We start from the raw sequence: 19,062 nt of genomic DNA on the forward strand, positions 1-19,062 counted from the left end.
GGCACACGGATCGCTGACATGGCACATTGAGAGGCCTCCATTCCTCCTCTCAACCTATAAATAACCATTCACTCCCTCTCATTCACACACACAACAAGAAAGAAGAACACTCCTCAATATTTTCTTTCGTTACAGTACCAATGTCTAGAGGGTCGTCCAGAGGGAGAGGAAACAGGAAGGGAACTACCATTAGGTGGGAGGGTCCTCTTGGTCTCGATTTCTTTGAGGAAGCTCTTTATGAGATGTTCCTAGTTGAGAGCAAAAGTTATTTCACCAAAGAGGCACCACTGATAGGATACGATGAAAGAAAAGAAGAGTGGCCAAAATGCATGCATGGTGAGGACTGCCTAGTGCAGATGTTCACCGAGGAAATAGATGGAGGTCGTCATTTCTTCAAATGCCCACGAGCATGGGTAATTGCTATTACTATTTATTTCTTCAATATGTTTCTTTTCTATATAACTTACACGATATACTTATTGTAGTCTTCCTTGGCCGAAGAAAACTGTGGGTTCAGCAGGTGGGTCGATCCTCGACCTATTTATCTGCATGCGGAGTACATCTACTACCTACAGAATTGTATCTTTGATCTAGAAAGAGAAGTTAGCAGCGGTTACAAGGACGACAGACAGGACGACAACAACAATGGTGCTGATTCACAGGAGGCACTCTGCAATGATCCATATTACACTTGCCCTAACCACAAGAACAAGGGGCCTCCCTTGTCACCCCCGCCACCACTACCACCAACAACGGGAGGCTACCATGGAGAAGGTGCAACATAATTTGCTATGTGGCCACACTACTAGGATGACTTTATCTTTTTCACATGCCATATCTATGTGTTTGTTATTTGGTTTAATTACCTAAGGCATGTTAGGTTTAGTCGAAGGAAACTCTGTACCCAGGTTCGGTACATGTTCTCACATGCCATTTTATGTGTTTCATGTGTTGAATTATATAATGCCATACGTCGTTAGGTTTTATTTGCAGCACGTGTTCACATTTCAATATGTCCGTAACATTAAGCGAAATATTAAGACCATAAATAATAAAAACAACCACATAATAAAAAGTTCAATACTATGCCACATTAAACAACATAATAATACTAAAAGTATGTGCCGACAGTACACATAGGGGCAAATGTACTTCCAAATCCTCAGTCTGAAACATACTGAGTAAGTAACTCATCATCCGAGTATCAGTCCTCTACTACAACCCTGTTGCTGTGGCTAGGCTCACCTGCGTTGCTCTGACCTGCCTGTCGCCTGTAGTAAGCGGCATCCGCTTCATCTGCGGCCGCTGTGGCCTAAGTGAAAAACGCGTCGTCATCCTCCTCTGCATATAAGCCCGCCTCTGCTAGACCAATGAGCTCGCTCAGTCTGCTAGTGTCTTCCTCAGCCTCCTTCGCTTGTAAGCCCACCTCTGCTAGAGCGATGAGCTCTCTTAGTCTACCAGTATCGTCCTCAGCCTCCTATGCCTACAAGCCCACCTCTGCTAGAGCAATGAGCTCACTTAGTCTGCCAGTGTCGTCCTCATCCTCGTCCTCCTCATTAGATAACACAATTGATGATTGAACGATGCGATCAACTCGCGATCTATGCTTATCTAACTTCTTCTCCTCATATCTTGCATGAGCCTGCTCTACGACATGTTCCTCGCTGCAACTAATTCCTTCATGTATAAAATGCAATCAGTTAGCAACGCGATTATATTACATTTAAAACCGGACAACGAAAAAATGCTTTCAAGCACTCACTGGCACATAATGCAACAACATGCTCATTCAAGACCTGCATCTGTACTCTTGTCTCCTCCCTTGCCTCATTCCTTGCCCTCTCCTCCTCTAATGTCATCCGTCTCTCTAATCCCCATTTGTTAAGCCCAACATCGATCGGGTTATAAATACCGCGTTCTCTAGCAAACTCATGCATCTTTTCTTTATGATGTTTAACTAATAGGTTGATGTAGTCAGGTCCATATCCCCTCTTCCATACAATTACTTGCCTCTTCTTCAGTTCATCTAAGAACTTAGCTTGACCATCATAACATTTCCACCTGCATTTCCTAGTGCTCTGTTCAAACGGAAAATTATATCATATATGTCTTAGCAAAAGAAACAAAATACGATTTCATGTTTACCACAAAAATAACCAACCTCATCATACTCAACCATATGGCCGTAATAATGGCCTATTCCAAGCTCTGAAGGGACTAGGCCATAGTTGGATTTAACACCACATTCGCACATGACAGGAGGTGCTTTGTAAATTACTCTTTCTTTCTTCTTTTCCTTAACCTTTCGCGGTTCTTTCGGTCATTGGTTCTTAGGACCATGCAACCACTCCTTGAAACGACACTTCGCCATTGAAAATACCTAATAAGTAGACATTAGTACATGAACACATATAGCTCAACATTTCAACACATACACTTTGCACTTACTTTATGCTTGTTTGGACACAAACTCCAACGTATTCTCAGGGTTTATCACAGCTCGATCTCCATAATTGCACACAGGAGGTTCCTCGAGTCGTCTAACTATGGCTAAGTGTTTCTCCTTAGCCGTCATTAGCGGAGGGTTAGGGGGGTGGAGCCCACCGCTTGAAGTGCTCATATGGATGTCTCCCTCTAAACCAATCGTCGAAAAGAAGGTACTTAGGATCAAACTTGTCTGCACCGTCGATCCACTGAAAGAAAAGCACCTCTCATGGTCCTACACAACGAGATTCCAACAAAATATTAGTAACATACTTACATAAATAAAAAAATGATAGTGAAAATAATTTCCTACATTAAAATGACTGCATGTGTAGAAGCAACGCGCCGCTGTATCCGGATGTTTCGATTGAAAAACATGGCCCGAAAAACCACAGTCACAATTAGGGATAGGAATGTTAGGATGGACGGGGGCATCTTTGCTAGACACGTCGGGGTATAATTCTCGAGGACACCCCGTTTTCGCCAAAACTCCTTCCGAAACATTTCTTGCATCTAACAAAACGGATGTAATTTAACAAATATAAATCAAAACATCACAAATAAATGTCAATGAGAACCATAACTACAATACAACCAATTTCTTTTTAGGAACCGAAAGCAGTTAACATTGAACCCTAAACCTAGGATTTTCTATTTGATGCACAACAATGAACTCATAACATAACTATATGCGCCTAGGTTTGCTAGCTTTTTTACATCTTAGCATCATACTACGGTTGTATAATACATATATTGATAGATAGAATAAAATCCTAAGTGATGACGATTATTACGTTCAAAAATTCGACTAATATATACCGAATCGATGCGAAAAAATTAGGAGGGAAGCGAGGATACCTTGCTCTCGAAGATCTACGGATCAAATCAAAGTTTTCAAGGTCCAATATACCGATTTGTGAGATAGGGTGAAGTGGGGAGAAAAAAGAAGAAGAACACTCGGGCAGGAAGGTTGGGCCGAGATTAAATGGCAGGGAGCTTGGTGCCTTAGATCTACGGTGTCGAGCTCGGCGCCAGAGTGACTGGTTCCGAGCTCCCTACTATAGCCCTGTTCGGCTTACCCCATATTCGGCTTGTTCGGCTTCTTTTTTCAGCCGGAACAGTATTTTTCTCTCACAACAATTCAGCTAGAACAGTATTTTCAGCCAGTTTCAGTCAAGTTTCAGACCAGCGAACGGGGCCTATGTCACCTACCGAGTCTAGGAGCTCGGCGCTATGGACGCTGACGCTGAGACGTGTTAGCTTGACGCCAGTATCAATGACGCCGAGCTAAAAGTTTATTTTTAAAAATCTTTTCTAAGAAATTTATTCATGAGAAACTAAAAAAAAGACTAAAATATAAAAAATTCGGACCGGACAACGGGACAAGACCGTCGCCGTGAAGGTGACGTCCATGCTGCACATCGCGTCCACGCAGCTAGCTACACGTGCAGCAACACCTGGCGTACGTACAAAAAGTGACATCTTATACTTCATCAAAGTGGTTATGTTATCCTAGATGTGATTACCGCTAGATCTCTTTTGTCCATGATCAGATGCATCCAGTCGTATTATAAGTTAATGCACTGTGTTCCATTTGAAATCCCCCGCCGCGAAGGGAATTTTGTGTATGCCAAGGGAATTTTATGGGATGCCTTCTTTTTTCTTTAATTGAAAAGACACATCTGACCACATGTTTATATAAGAGGTTTTTATATGTATATCATTAAAAAAGTTTGTAATTACACATAAGTCATTAAAAAAATTAACAGCACACGAGTGCCATCGTTCTGAACTTCTTTGCTCTCCAAGTCATTTTGTCGGTGTTCTGTTCGTTTTTCACCGTTACATATGGACCCAGTCAGTATAAAGGTCCAAAATACCCTTCTCGTACTATCCTGTTGCTTCTTTAGTCCACACCGCTTGTGCTCGTGTCCGAGGCCGGCGGAGCTCACGCTCATGCTCGCGCTCGCGTCCGCGCCCGTCGGAGCTCGCGCTTGCAGCCGGTAGAGCCCCGCTCGGCGGAGCTCGCGCCCGAGCTCGCAGCCGCCATCCTGCTGCTGAACGGAGGGGCTGCTCTCCAAACTGCTGCTGAACGGACGCACGCATAGGAACCAAGAAGGCCACGCACGATCAGGAACAAGCACAGCTGGATGCAAGCACGCTCGGTGCTGGACTCTGGCTCGGCGAGCAGCCCACCAAGGGCAAGCACGCTGCTGTGCTGGTTTGCTCGTGGCCGGAATACAGGAGACCGACGAACGCAAAGACCAGGGAGGGACAGAACGACTGCGGGTCTGCACACAGCCGAGAACGAAGAAGAACAAAAACGTTCACGCACAGGGAGCACTCGGCGCTGAGAAAGCAAGCAGCATGGCTGCTGGATGAGCATTGAAGGTGCTGGGCACTCACGCCCCTTTGGCTCAGCCAATCCCACGCACATCCCCCTGCCAAACAGACGAGCAGCCAATACTGCTAGCAACGAACAGAGACCGACGAACTCACGAACAGGAAAAGGAGCGGACAAACAATCGACAAAAACTGACCCAAAACTCCACGAATCGAACTCAAAATTTGGACGGGTGAAATTTAGCTTGGCACTAGCCTATCCCCAAGATATATCGCTTGAGATTGACTCAAACTCCGGGAAAATCAGATCTAGCCAAGAACACGAAAAAAATCCCCAAAAAAGCAATTCGTTCGATTTCTTCGTGCTCGAGTCGATTCAATCAAATTCACTTAAGGAGTAACCTAAACTCATGTCATAGCACGAATCAAACGAAAAGGAACGAACCAAAACGCTCAAGAATCAGCTAATCGGGGCAAGAAACGAGAGGAAAAAAACAAAAACACTGCTCCACGAAAATCACAGACACAAGGGATGAATCCCATAGGGCACGTGGAGGATTCAGGCTTCTATTCCCACTCGAAAATCTCATAATACACAACCACAAATTTTTCGGTCGCGGAGCTCGCTGTGTTCGGGGGGCAGCCGCGCGGGGGGCAGCTCCACTCCGACCACAGCGCCACCTCATCTAGGCTAACGCGCGCGAGCTCGCGGCCGCGGTGACCGCCTCGGCGCCGCTGCTCCGCGCGGCCGCCCAGCCCAGCCCCCGGCCGCCCCGCACGCACGAGAAGAGAGAGAGTTTGAGAGAGAGAGACAGAGTTTGAGAGAGATGATAGGGATGAGAGGGGTATTATGGACATTTTGACTGACCTGACCCACTTGTCAGGACTCTCAAATGGTAAAAAACGAACAGAACACCGACAGAATGACTTGGAGAACAAAGAAGTTCAGAACGATGGCACTCATGTACGGTCAATTTTTTAATGGTTTATGTGTAATTATAAACTTTTTTAATAACATACATGTAAAAACATCTTTATATAATCACATTTACCATTACAGCATGATGACATATTTGATATGTTTTTTATCCGTAGCAACGCACGGACTGGCTAGTAGAATTAATCTAAAAAAGCAATTAGTTTTGAACCGTCTCAATCATAGTAGCAAGTTTGTCTAATTTCCTCTTAATCTCTAGTTCCGCGCAAACACTACATTTAGTCATTGTCATAGCATTATAATCGATCTTGGTAGCTGTAATTATATCGTTTTAATTGAACGAAGTTTGATGTAAACCTATTACCTATGTTCCTATTGATTATGCTCTTAATTTCGCACCAATTATTGTTAGTATATACGATTACCCTAATTCCCAAGATCATGTACACAATAGTAGTAGCTCAAAGCCTCAAACAACCTAGGATAAATAAATTATTCCTATGATACCTTGGGAAAAAAAAACACCCGAGTATGGCTGGCAGCTGGCTGAATGTGAGCATTGTACGTGCTGAATGGTCTCGAATCAAAATTCCAGAGGCCTGGTTTAGTTGATCAATTTTTTTTTGGAAAGGATATTGTAGCACTTTCGTTGTTATTTGATAATTAGTGTCAAATCATAATCTAATTAGGCTTAAAAGATTCGTCTCGTGAATTTCGTTTAAACTGTTTAATTAGTTTTATTTTTTATTTATATTTAATGCTTCATGCATGCGTCAAAGATTCGATGTGACAAGAAATCTTGAAAAATTTTATAAAATTTTTGGAACTAAACCGCCACAAACACGAAGACACCAAGCAAAGAATTCTACCCGCGTGCGTCGTGTTGTCGTTCTGGCGGCGACGGCGAGGCAAAGCAAGCAAACCCCACCAACCAAACTGCCAAACCCTGCCAAGAAGGCAAGAACACACAACCCACTGCTTCTTCCTTTTCTCCTCTCTCTCTCTCTCTCTCTCTCTCTGCTGTCTGCTCTCGCCAGAACCAGACCAAACCTGACCAACCTAGCACCCACTGGACCGGACCGTGCCCCGCTTGGTCCAGCGCCGGCCCTGCCTGCAGGCTCCCTCCCGCGATCCGCTCCTCTTGAGCTCGACGGGACGGAATCCCGGGGACAGGGGAGAAGGGGAGGGAGAACAGCAGCCCGCCGCGGAGGGCCAAGAACCCGACCGGAGGGAGGCAGGGAGGAGTTGAGCGAGCGGCGGAGAGATGGGGCAGGCCCTGCGCAGGCTCTTCGATTCCTTCTTCTCCACCAGGGAGATGAGGGTACGTAATGATACCATCTTGCCCCTCTCCCCCCTCTACCTGCGGTTCCTTCCTTCGATTCGATTCGATTGCTTGCTCCACCCGTCTCTTTGCTTAAGTAGGCTGCTCGTTCTGGCAACTCCTAGGCTCGTGTTCTAGTTTCTCTTTGGGTTGAAAGAAGGGCATGGTTTAGGCCCGCCTGCTCCTCGAGTGGCTCGGCTCGTCTGGAAATGTGAGGAACGTTGCTTCCGCTCGGTACTGCGCGAGGATTCGGGCGTGTGGGTTGGCGTGGCTTACTTGCTGATGCGATGTTCCGTTGCTAGAGGTATAGCTTCGATCTTGGTTCTGTACTGGGAGTGGCATGTGAGTACTGAGTATGTGACCAGGGATCCATTGTCATGTGAGTACTGAGTATGTGACCAGGGATCCATTGTTACGGTTTATCTTCATTCCAGGGCTTTTAAGTTAAGTAGGATTCTACTGTTGATTCCAGGGCTCTTTAAGTTCAGTTATTAACTTGTGCCATGCAGAAGCCTATTGAATTCCCAATTCAGTGCTTGGTCACTCTGTAGTCCTTCTCTCTCGCTTTTAAATAAAACTATATCACCCTTGCGGTGAATTGCGATTTTTTAGAACAAGTGGATGGAGGTAGCAGTCAAGGAATTGGCTGTAGATGGGTCTACTGGGTACTGCTTTCTAACCAGCTGATTTTGAGCTGAAAAATGAGTTACCAACTAGCATTCTAGTGATTCTAGCTAAAAATATAGAGGTTCGATATTCTCCTTAAGCCAATTAACACTAACCACTCCACCAACTTTTCTTTGTCTTTTTTACAAGAGAAACATCTCTGCTTATAGAAAATACTCTTCCTTTATTCATCCTATCATCCTCCATCAGTTCCAATTTGTTTTTTTTATCAATGCTTATCTAAGTCTGTCACTACTCACTAATCATGTCACTACCCTCTTCAAGGTTGTGATGCTTGGTCTCGATGCAGCTGGTAAAACAACAATACTGTACAGGCTGCACATGGGAGAGGTTCTTTCAACAGTCCCTACAGTCGGTTGGTGGCCCATATCATTATTTTACTTACCATTTATCTCCAATGCTGAATGATTGCGGCATGCGTGCAGTTTTATTCTATAAACTGACACATTTATTCGCTTATTATGTGCCTTACCAAATAAAATATCGAACCAAAAAGCTTTTTCTTTTTTTGCTGAAATACTTGGTGTGATTTGTCTGCTGAGAGTGCATGCTTCAAAGGCATAATCTGATCTTAATTGGTATCGATTCAGAAACATTTGTGTATATTGCATCTGATGGTTTGAAAAATGACTTTCCTCAAAGCATTCTTCTTCCAGTCTTGATTTAGAAATTCATGATGATATAAATGTGGAAGATGAATAGTTGAAAGCTGGAAAATGTAATGATGATATAATTTGAATGATTCGGATGAGAAAACATTTTAAGTCAGGCTTGTAATATGATTTTTTCCCACAATTTGAATTTTAGTTTCCTTGTTATTGAAGTTGCTGTTGTGAACGATTTCTTCTAGATCATGTTACTTGACACAACTTTACATGATCAAATGGAGCTATGTAGAAACTCCATGCCTAACATAATGCTCTGGAGTCTAGATTGACTTTGTTGCTATCCCTATTTCGAGAAAATTGCATATTTAGGACTCCAATTGTCGCGCTTCGCAGTTTTGGGATTCCAAACGTCGACTTCTTAAAAATAAGACTCCAAATGTTGGACACTTTATTTTATGGCCATTGTACGTATTTTCTCTATTTTTTAATCTATATACATGTATTAGCCTCCAAAAAAGACTGTAATCTACGTCGTGCGAAGGCTCCGACGTTTCGAGTCGCCCTAACCGCGCGACCCCGACCTCTCGTCTAGCCGCCGTGAGATCTCAGCCGCCGCCCACCCCGATCCCTAGCCTGCGGTGCCGGCAGCCATAGACAGCCACCCGCCCGACGCCATGGTGGGCCGTTCCCAGGGCCAGGCGCTAGGAAGCCATGGCCTGGCCTCGCTGGCCGCGCCTGATGGCCCCATGGATGCAGGCCGTAACGTGTAAATGAAACTGGGGCCAAATGAAACAGGCAAACAGCGTAGCATCTGTACGTAACGAGCAAATGGCCACAGGGGTAAAAAAGTCCGTCCAGGTCACAGATACATGGAGGAATAATAGAAAAGGTAGAAAATACACACAATGGCCATAAAATTAAGTGTCCAATGTTTGGAGTCCTATTTTACGAAGTCGATGTTTGGAGTCCCAAAACTGCGAAGCGCGACGATTGGAGTCCCAAATATGCAATTTTCTCCCCCATTTCTCCATCCAATGGCTACCTCTGGTAACATAATTTCCATCCTTCCTGCAGGTTTTAATGTAGAGAAGGTTCAGTATAAGAATGTGGTATTCACTGTGTGGGATGTGGGTGGGCAAGAAAAACTCAGGTCACTGTGGAAGATGTACCTGAGTAATTCTGATGCACTGGTAATAACTATTACTTGCAAGTCTATAGACACATGAGTAGCTTCCCATTATGTCTCTTTGGTCCTCTTGTCTTTCTCAACTCTTGATATGTTGTTAACTTTGTGCATTGTTCTTCGATTGTAGTTATCCACATCACAGCCTATATGTAGTCCCTCAAGGCTAAGCACATTTCAAACTTTTTTTTTGCATGGGTAGCTTAGTAAATTGGCATGCAGAATAGTAAGTGAAGGGCATTTAATCTTCTTGCTAAGTTTGTGTTTCAGCTTTCGGTTTGTTGCAGATCTATGTCGTTGATTCTTTGGACAGAGAAAGGATTAGAGATGCGAGGCAAGAATTCCAGGTAAAATAGTCATACTACCTCCATCAGTATAAGACTTCCTGGCCCCTTAGATCATGTCTATTGATGATACGATGCCATGCATCCTTTTTCTCCTTACAGACCATTATCAAGGACCCTTTGATGGCAAACAGCATAATCTTGGTATTCGCAAACAAACAGGATCTGGTAAGTTAAACCAAGAATTTGGAGTGCTAAGGGCTACCTGTGTAATATTTTATGACCTTATTCACATGCGGCTGTTTATTTATTTATGTTTTGAAGTCCCCTTCTTATAATGAGTAGTTATCACATGTTCTTTTTTATTATTATTTCAGTTTGTATTGTGTGTCACATTAAATTATTTTGCAAGGTTATGAGGTATCCATTGTCTTCTTTATTGATTACAGATGAGCTTTCTGTAGGATAAATTTACCTTACAGAAACAAATTTTACTCTGTCCATATTAGCAAGATGCCAAGATATCAGAGCATTTACTTTGAACAAGGACAAAGACCTTCCTATCTAGGAACTCTTGACTCTTGGGAACTATTGGTGCTCTCATGGAACTTTAGAGTACTAAAAACGTTTATTTGTTCAGTATGGCTAATTGAAAAAACAGTAAGTTTAGAACTGCCATGTTGTTAATATCTTCAGACTTATGGAAGTCTCAAATGAGCAGTGATTGAGCGGTACTCTGAGATTGATATCTTTCTCTTGCTCACACAGAGATGTGCGATGAGCACGGATGAGGTTAGTGAAGGACTGGGGCTGCATGATCTTAGGAACAGAATATGGCACATACAGGGGACCTGCGCACTCCGTGGTGAGGGCCTATATGACGGGCTCGACTGGCTTGCGTCCACTCTGAAGCAGTTGCAAGAGTCGGGTCATGCAACTTCAGTTGCTGGCCCTTCCATCTAATCCAGTGGAAGGTTCTGTATCATTCTGAGCACAGAATTGAACCCCCTTTTCTCTTTACATTAGTATATGGGATGAACATGAACCTCGATCAGTCAGGGACCATTTTCCTTTGTTTGCACCCGGCATAACTTTTTTCAGTTCTCCTCTCAGAATGTACGATGTGGGCCTCAACCCATTCTAAAATGCATGTTCTGTTTGTGCAGTGAGCTCAGTGCCTCAACCAACTGACGGCACCTGCCATGATCCGCCGTAAGCCCACAAGAACATGCTCCAGCACAAGCATTCCTTGGTGTGGCTGCCCGCTGATGGAGTTCCTTTGTGTTGGTATCACATGAGCCAGTTCATCCGGCAGGAACTCGCATACCTTTCTCCAGAGATTGTTTGTAAATTGTTGGACGAATGTAGATCTTGTGTGTATACTTGAGAGCTGGTGCACGTGGTTGTTTTGTTGTTTGTTTGACTGCTTTACAATAAAAGAGATCGTCTGTGATTCTGGTGATTAGAAGCTTTGTCAACTGCTCACAACGTAAGAATATATTGCAATTGTTTTCTCCTGCGCTGCTGGAAATTCCGGAAATTCCTCGTATGTCGTTGAGGTCTCAGTGAAACGTGGGCACAGCGGTTGCATATAATGGATCGACGTGTCACGTGTGAGTGAAATTTCAGTGGTATAGAAAAAAAAATCTCCCAGATAGAAGGGTAAATACATCCCATTTTCCAGATGATGGATACAACATTTTTCCTGGTTTGGCTTGTTATGAGTGTGTCCAATTCTAGGTTCCTTTTGGCATGGATAGAAAAAAATCTCCCAGAGTAGAAGGATAAACACATCCCATTTTGCAGATGATGGATACAACATTTTTCCTGGATTGGTTTGTTATCAGTGTGTTCCTTTTGGCATGGAGAGAGAAAAGGCAGCAAAAAAAAAAGGGAGAAAGAAGGAAAAAGGAAACGACGCCTGAGAGATTCGAACTCTCGCGGGGAAACCCCATGTACTTAGCAGGCACACGCCTTAACCACTCGGCCAAAGCGTCGTCGTTGTAGAGCATGGAACACAAAAGTTATTTATCGTATTTATTTTCTTCCCCTATCAAACCGCTACACTTTTCTTTGATCTATTATTTATCGTATTTACACGTACACGTTCATTCATTCAGACAACGAAATCGCTTGCACCCAGCCCGGCGCCCAGGCCAAGCCTAGTAAAGCGTTGGCAGTTGGCTGCTACAGGAAAAAAAAAACATATGTGCATTGAGGACCACGAGCAGATCCCGTGCCCATCTCAGCTCGCCCCGGTATCTACCCTATTTTTCCCCCTGGCTTTTCGTTGGTATACAACCGTAGCCGTAGCACAGGTATCAACACTTGCTCACAAGAACGCCTATCTGGCAGGGACAACCAGACAAGGCAAAAGGCATCAACATGATCACATGTCAGACTGACAGGTTTTGCCGGGGCTTTCCCCACGTGTTAATCAGGTCTGGAGACAGTCTAGTCTAGGCTACAACGTATCCAAAATATTTGTACATACAGCCAATGCACAGGACGAACACGGAATGGGACTTAAACCATGGCGAGGAGCAGATCAGCAGAAGCTGCCCCCGGATGAGCACGGTGCACCACCAGGAACGGGAGGATGCGATGCTTTTCATTGCCCTTGCTCCCTCCAGATGCGGCCTGTGACCCGCAGCTTGAGCTCTTGCCTGCCGCCGCCCGAGAAGAAGAGCGCCATGTTCCTGTGGATGATGAGCCCGTCGAAGCTGTCCCGCACCTTCCGGTGGCTGTCCCTGATGCTCCACGGCGTGCCCTGCCACGTCAGCTTCCGCCCACCCCCGCCCACCTCCAGGCTGTACCCGAACCCCTGTGCCTCGCTCTCCTCGCCCATGAACCGCAGGAACGCCATGTACACCGGCGCCATCCCCAGCAGGAACGCCTCGAAGTGCAGGCAGAAGTGCTGCCCAAAACACTTGAAAACCTGTATGTATCAAACACAATGGGGGTGAATGGAATGGTTATGATACAGCCATCACAGGTAAGAAAAAGGATGGATGGGTTCAAAACAAATGACACAGATCTGATCACATTAAAGATACGAGGCATCTCAGAAGTAGGTCTAGTCAGGAAAATACTATGCAAGTCACTACTCAATGCATATACTGACCATACAGATAATCCAGATTAAATTACCAGGAATGTTTCCCATGTATCGGTAGTAAACGCTTGAGTACTTAAACATGAACAGAAGTGTCATTTTACTTACAGTGAGCATCCATGTAGCATTTTCCACTTCGTAAGGGTTGGGCTTCACATATCGGTGGTTAAATGTGCAGCCCTCATGCAAGTCCACCTTATGGTCATTGATGAGATGAGACACCAGAAATGGAACATCACCTGTGATCAGACACTCTGAACCTGCGTACGGGCAGTTGTATGGCCTGAACCTGCAGAACTGCTCGTGCTTGAGTTTGTTCTTGTATGGGTGAATCTCAGTGCATCCCATACTCTGGTATTTGCATGGAAGCTGAAGTTGTTCTGCCACCTTCTCAAGCGCTAAGCACCTGATGTTTCCCAGTTCCTGGCAACACGTTGGGCAATGGTTCTCTACCCTGTGCTTGCAACTAGAGCAGATTGTGTGGCCATTTGGGCACTGCAGAAAAAACAAGGAACCGGTAAATTATTAGCATTCTCATTTCCTGAATTCATTTCTGTAACTCTAACCATTGCAACTGAAGCTGTTGTTTAAATTACATTATATAAATCCTGAAGTGATACGAATACCATCACTATTCAAGTAACACAATTAGCTTGCAACTCATTTAATTATTTTAATGAAAAAATGTGTACAAACATTACCTAAACTTAGGAGTTGTGGTTATAATAAAGTTAATCTTTTCTTTGGAACAATAAAGGTATTTTGTTGACAAAAAATGCAGAACAAGGATACAATAAACATAACCATGGACAATACACAATAGTATGTGTGTCTAGAGAGAGGGAGAGATAGCAGACTAGAAAAAACTTGAAAGTGTCCCAATGCAATCGCAAGCTATAAAAGCTTTAAACTTGCTTGAAAGTGTTCCAATGCAATTGCAAGCTATAAAAACTTTAAACTTGCTGATGGTCATGACCATGCCAAATTCTAAGAAAGCGAAGATATAAACTGATAAACATGGGCTCCAACACTATGCATGCACTGATATAAACATACGGAGGAAACAAATGACAGGTCCCTTCATTGCTGCTCTTTCATTAACATCAGGAAGTTCTAGATTATTTTGATGTGAGGAGAGTCCATAATTGTAATGGACAACATGACAGATGCAATGCGAAGATGAAACAGACTTCATCCATGTGGATCCCAGAGAACTTATCGTCGATTACAATGTGACAATAGAAAAAATGTTACACTAGGACTTTAACAGAACAAAAGTTTGAACAACTTGAGATCAATGGGCAAACCTAGATACCTTAAGGTGGTGCAAATGCAGCATTAGTACCATAGAACCCAGTCAACCCACCTTCTATACTAACTCAATCCACATATCTAATAGGCATTGTAAGCTAACATCATTTTCTTAGCATACAGACTCAAACATGCAAAGATGCATACTGCAATTACCAAAGTATACCTTTTATACTAACTCAATCTACATATCTAATAGGCAATGTAAGCTAACAGCATTTTCTTTGCATACAAACTCAAACAAGCAAAGATGCATACTGCAATTATCAAAGCACCTCCTTTTGACAACAAAATAAAAAGAGAAGATATGTCTAAGCACACAAACCTGGAGTATAGGTGGGCGCATTGAGTTGGTACACACTGGACATTCGAGCAAATCATTCAAGCCAGACAGTGATGATAATGCAACATTGGCTAGCGATGTAGACCACGGTTTACTTGCAGAGTCTACGTCAAGCCTGATACCCCCAAATGCCTCAGAAAGCCCATCGTCATCTCCACAGTCCGACTCAGGGACTACAGTCACAATGCTGCTTCCTGGTGCCATTGTAAGAAGCTCCTTTCAGGTTCGGAAGTAGCACAAAACATCAGCACCCCACCACTCCATTGCTTTCCTGCTAACCACATCACACCAAATTTCGGCATCAAAAGAAACATGGCACCTAAGCACAACAGAATTAACATCCTGCGCAAGTTGAGCTGATGTTCAGTGTTTTTTTTTAAGTAAAGGCAGGAGCTCTACCGCTCAATTACGTAGGGAAAAGTGATGTTCAGTTTATCAGGGTCACATAAAAAATGGATAATTCCTCAGAACTATAAATGAATTGAGCAACTGAAGCGTCGGAATCCAACTTGACGCGAGTTACTGGTGAGCAAACTACATTCAGATCTCAGAACTGAAGAAGCACCACATACCAGTGACTCTCATCCATGACCATGTACCTTGGCAGTTTCCTAACTCGAATTTGCCACTACGGGTAACCCGACCTACTTCGCCCGATGTATTACATTTAATCAAGGACATGTACAGGAGGGGCGGACCCAACCCAATATTTTTTTGCCAAGAAATCCGAAGTCTGTAGGCGTATACATGTATACTGCACTTGAAATTGGGTCAGATTTCAGATCCAAATACAAAGAGCTTGGGTTTGGGTGCTCGGTTTCGCACAGCAAGAGCGGAAGAGAAAGAGGTGGGCGTACCTGGTGAGCGCTCGTCGCCGGCGAAGGTCGCGAAGAGGGAAACCTGGGCACCAGGGCGTAGGGCGGCGGCGGCCGAGCAGTCGTCGGCACAGAGCGCACGCGAGGGGGACGGGAGAACCACCGAGAGAGAGAATGCCGGGGGATAAAGGTTGTTCGGCCGTACGGGACACCTCAGGTCCTCAGTAGTCACGACTGTAGTAGTAACTAGTAAGTACCAGTGTATCCGGTGCTCCCACCCCTTCGTATGCTCTCACGTTCCCATTTGAGATTTGAAAAGGAAAAAGCACCCAACCATACTCGATTTTCTTTTTTTTTTAATACGAATAGATACACATGATAAGGTTCTGTCGGTGCAGAAAGTGACCAACAAGTAAATATTTATAGTTTTGTCATACGTTGTGATCGGAGGTGGCCTAGCACTCAATGACACAGGGTTTATACTGGTTCAGGCAACGTGCCCTACGTCCAATTTAAGTCGGCCGGTGACTTTATTCCTGAGCCCAGGTGCTCGAAGTTTTCAGTTGGGTTAAAAACGAGAAGGAGAAAGATGAGATGTACGAGAGGTCCGATCGGACTCCGGTCGGAAGAGCCGAGAGTGACGAGAGCTCCGCTGTAAACTAAGTGTTCAAGCATATGATTGAGGTTCGAACCTGGCGATTCTGTGGTTGTGAACTAGTGAACTTGATCGATCTAATCAATCTGGAATCACTTAAATGTTGGGAGAAAGCGCATCTCCTTTTATAGATGAAGGAGATAGCCTTACAAATGAGAGGGAGAGAGTACGTATGTTTTTAAGCCTTGTTGTCCACGCCGACGGGTACAGGATGATGGTAGGCGCCCACAACACTGTTGGATGTCGGCTGCACGTGGAAGGCTGCGTCGTTTTATTCGGGTATGGTAGATGTCGGTACCTGCTATATTGTTGATGCCCAGAGGCATGTGAGAAGTTTCACCATATTCAATCGGTACGGTAAATATCGGCACCCACAACACTGTCGGTGCCCAGAGACACATGGGGGAGCCTTACCGTATGGGAGTTAACGACGCCCACAATACTGTAAGGAAAAATATCGGCGCATACAACACTGTTTGGGCTCTGTTGTGCCAGGGAGGTTGCAGAGTACTGTTTCTGCAAGTGTACAGGGTACGGTCCCTGGTATCATGGTTTGACTTGTGCGCCCTGCCTTGCTTTCTCCCCCCGTTTCCTGGTCCTTACCGAGCGGGCATCCCCGATCGATTGGTCCAGTCGGCTCTGATTGCGCTAGTCGGAGAAGAGCAGTGAGCAGGATTTTGACATACCCCGATCGGAGACGTGGGGTCGAAGCCGGAAGTAGTGTTTTGGCCAGGCCTTCCGGTCAGAGAGGCCGTCCGGAGACGGGCTGGAGATCAAAGTGAGCGCTCCGGTCGGAAAGATAAGCCGAAGTCAGAAAACGGGCGCCGCTCCTCCTCGGCCAGACCTTTCGGTTGGTGATTGGATCGTCCTTTCAGCCTGTTGTTCAGATACCTGGGCCGGCCCATGAGTTATGCGTTGTCTGCTTGGGCCGAGCCTTTGTTGGGAAGCCGGTCCGCGAGGGACCCCGGGTTTATGAACCCGACAGGAGCCTCCGAGCGATTCGGGAAGAATCGTCTAGGGGATTTTTATCTTAACGGCGGGTGCGCGTGAGCGCACCCGCGGGTGTAGCCCCCGAGCGATTCAGGCAGAATCGTCTAGGGGGTTTTCGTGTTGTCAGCGAGGGAGGTTTTCGTTTCGTCAGCGAGTGCGCACGAGCGCACCCGCGGGTGTAGCCCCCGAGCCCCCGGGCGATTTGGGCAGAATCGTCCGGGAGGTGTTTGTTAGCGGGCATGTGTGCGTGTTTTTAGTCGAGATGGAATTGTCAACCAAGGCGTCATTGCGCAGCTGAGGCATTTAGTTTTGGGATCAGGCGAGGTAGAGCTCGTGGATCCTGGCGTCGATGTGCGCCGTGGGATCGGGCGAGGCAGTTAGTTTAGGAATCGGACGAGACGGAGCTCGCGGATCCTAGCGTCGGTGCGCGCCGTGGGATTGGGCGGTGCAGTTAGTTTAGGGATCCTAGCCTTAGTGTAGCCTGCGCAGCTGAGGCAGTTAGTTAGTTTAGTTTAGGGATCGGACAAGCCGGAGCTCGTGGATCCTGATGGGGCGAGTTCGGGGTCGTAGACTCAGGTGTTTTTTGGTGTGCAGTCGAAGCGTAGCCGATGGATGGGGAGAGTTCGGGATCACAAACCTGGGTGTTTGGTGTGCAGTCAAAGCGTAGCCGATGGATGAGGCGAGTTTAGGGTCGTAGACTTGGGTGTTTTGGTGTCTTGAGCCCCCGAGCCCCGTTGGGCTTTGGTAGGGGTCGGTTTGAGTTGTGTGCGTTACCCCATCCTCGATTTCTCATAACTAGAGGGGCTGAGTTTTATCCCTTGTCCCGATCGCTCGAGCTTGAGTGACGCGTTTGGTGAGTTCGCTAACGGGTATGATCGAGTGGAATCTGGGTCCGTTGTTCGTGACGGGGTCGGCATAGCCTTCTTGTGACATTCCACTGCTCCTTTACCTACAACCCGGTAGATGCCTGGGTCGTTTCGGAGACCAACCTAGGTGGCCTGATGGCCTCCTCTCGATGGAGATTCTGTGGGCTTGGCAAGAGGTTCAGGATCGAATGAGAACGTTGAGGTGACCCTGTCTACTTTGGGGCAGACGGGGGCGAGGGCCACATGGGGCTCATCTACGTTTTCTCCCCTGGCTCTATTTGATGTGGGGCGGCCTCGAGCCCTTCATGGGCCGGCCTTTGAACCCTAGTTGATCGTTGCTCATGTCAAATGAGGCAACTATCGCTCCATGACGCAACACGAAGCGTTGTGGTGCATTACGCTGCACGTGTGAAAGGGACCATGACGCCTAAGAGGGGGGAATTAGGCAACTTAAAAAACTAACTCTAAACTATGGCCTCTTTTTCTAACCCTAGCAAAACTTATGCAATAGATAAACTATCTAAATGTGCAACTACGGTTTTGCTAGTGTGTTGCTATCTCTACCGTAAAAGGAGTAATACAATCAATGTAAATGCGGAAGCTAAAGAGCAAGATAGAGATATGCAAACTCCCGTCGACGACTCCGGTATTTTTACCGAGGTATCAAGAAGCGCGCAAGCTTCCCCCTAGTCCTTGTTGGAGCCCCTCGTAAGAAATCTCTTATAAGGGCCAAGCTCCTGGTTGGGTAACTCTATGGATAGCCTCGGGCCTTCCCCATGCACAAGTGGGTCTCCGACGTGCCTTTCGGCAAGCCTCTTCTGGATGCTCCCCGCCGTCTTCACTATCAAGCTTCTAGGGTCATGGTGCTCAAGTCCTCCATGTTGTGAAGGATGGTAATGATGCTTGCATATTTATTTTATGGTAGCATGGAGATGATCTTCCTCATGATATCCGCATCATGTAGCTTTGTTAGTCCAATTGAATGGAGCTTATTGATAATTAGATTCAAACGAGAATAGATATCACGAACAAGCTCATCATCACTCATTGTAAAGGAATCATAATTTTGTTTAGCTAGACAATATTTTTGCTCATGGACATTTGATGTGCCATCATGGAG

At 45.5% G+C, this 19,062-nt stretch overlaps 2 protein-coding genes and 1 non-coding gene across 5 annotated transcripts; 1 reads left to right on the plus strand and 2 right to left on the minus strand.

Annotated features, from left to right (window-relative positions):
* The first annotated feature begins 6,704 nt into the window (after nucleotides 1-6,704).
* LOC136475586 (ADP-ribosylation factor 1-like) lies at nucleotides 6,705-11,264 on the plus strand. 2 transcript variants are annotated; one of them, XM_066473101.1, is made up of 7 exons: nucleotides 6,710-7,085; nucleotides 8,037-8,127; nucleotides 9,455-9,570; nucleotides 9,851-9,910; nucleotides 10,010-10,075; nucleotides 10,616-10,821; nucleotides 11,014-11,264. In XM_066473101.1, the coding sequence occupies exons 1-6, from the start codon at nucleotides 7,029-7,031 to the stop codon at nucleotides 10,808-10,810; spliced, it is 585 nt and encodes a 194-aa protein (XP_066329198.1). In that variant the 5' UTR covers nucleotides 6,710-7,028; the 3' UTR covers nucleotides 10,811-10,821; nucleotides 11,014-11,264. The 2 variants fall into 2 exon arrangements, with proteins under 2 accessions (XP_066329199.1, XP_066329198.1); XM_066473102.1 differs by lacking the exons at nucleotides 10,616-10,821; nucleotides 11,014-11,264 and adding an exon at nucleotides 10,297-10,602 and having other exon boundaries at nucleotides 6,705-7,085.
* A 498-nt stretch (nucleotides 11,265-11,762) lies between these two features.
* Nucleotides 11,763-11,844, minus strand: TRNAS-GCU (transfer RNA serine (anticodon GCU)). The gene has a single exon. It is a non-coding gene; the product is annotated as a tRNA-Ser (tRNA).
* A 335-nt stretch (nucleotides 11,845-12,179) lies between these two features.
* LOC136471012 (E3 ubiquitin-protein ligase SINAT2-like) lies at nucleotides 12,180-15,667 on the minus strand. 2 transcript variants are annotated; one of them, XM_066468744.1, is made up of 4 exons: nucleotides 15,474-15,667; nucleotides 14,599-14,890; nucleotides 13,071-13,457; nucleotides 12,180-12,785 (listed from the first exon to the last, which is right to left on the minus strand). In XM_066468744.1, exons 2-4 carry the CDS (start codon nucleotides 14,818-14,820, stop codon nucleotides 12,459-12,461), a joined length of 936 nt encoding a protein of 311 aa, XP_066324841.1. In that variant the 5' UTR covers nucleotides 14,821-14,890; nucleotides 15,474-15,667; the 3' UTR covers nucleotides 12,180-12,458. The 2 variants fall into 2 exon arrangements, with proteins under 2 accessions (XP_066324841.1, XP_066324840.1); XM_066468743.1 differs by having other exon boundaries at nucleotides 14,599-14,887; nucleotides 15,474-15,666.
* Between the last annotated feature and the right edge of the window lie 3,395 nt (nucleotides 15,668-19,062).

This window comes from Miscanthus floridulus, chromosome 8 (assembly GCF_019320115.1).
Source record: "Miscanthus floridulus cultivar M001 chromosome 8, ASM1932011v1, whole genome shotgun sequence".
In the NCBI taxonomy this organism is placed as follows: domain Eukaryota; kingdom Viridiplantae; phylum Streptophyta; class Magnoliopsida; order Poales; family Poaceae; genus Miscanthus; species Miscanthus floridulus.

Excerpts from the sequence above, each read along its gene's own strand:
- LOC136475586 (XM_066473101.1), top strand. The coding sequence starts at position 7,029 with ATGGGGCAGGCCCTGCGCAGGCTCTTCGATTCCTTCTTCTCCACCAGG. Across the intron at positions 7,086-8,036 it reads TCTCCACCAGGGAGATGAGG|GTTGTGATGCTTGGTCTCGA; the intron begins GTACGTAATGAT and ends ACCCTCTTCAAG. Across the intron at positions 9,911-10,009 it reads ATGCGAGGCAAGAATTCCAG|ACCATTATCAAGGACCCTTT; the intron begins GTAAAATAGTCA and ends TTCTCCTTACAG.
- LOC136471012 (XM_066468744.1), bottom strand. The coding sequence starts at position 14,820 with ATGGCACCAGGAAGCAGCATTGTGACTGTAGTCCCTGAGTCGGACTGT. Across the intron at positions 13,458-14,598 it reads TGCGCCCACCTATACTCCAG|TGCCCAAATGGCCACACAAT; the intron begins GTTTGTGTGCTT and ends TTTTTTCTGCAG. Across the intron at positions 12,786-13,070 it reads ATGCTACATGGATGCTCACT|GTTTTCAAGTGTTTTGGGCA; the intron begins GTAAGTAAAATG and ends TGATACATACAG.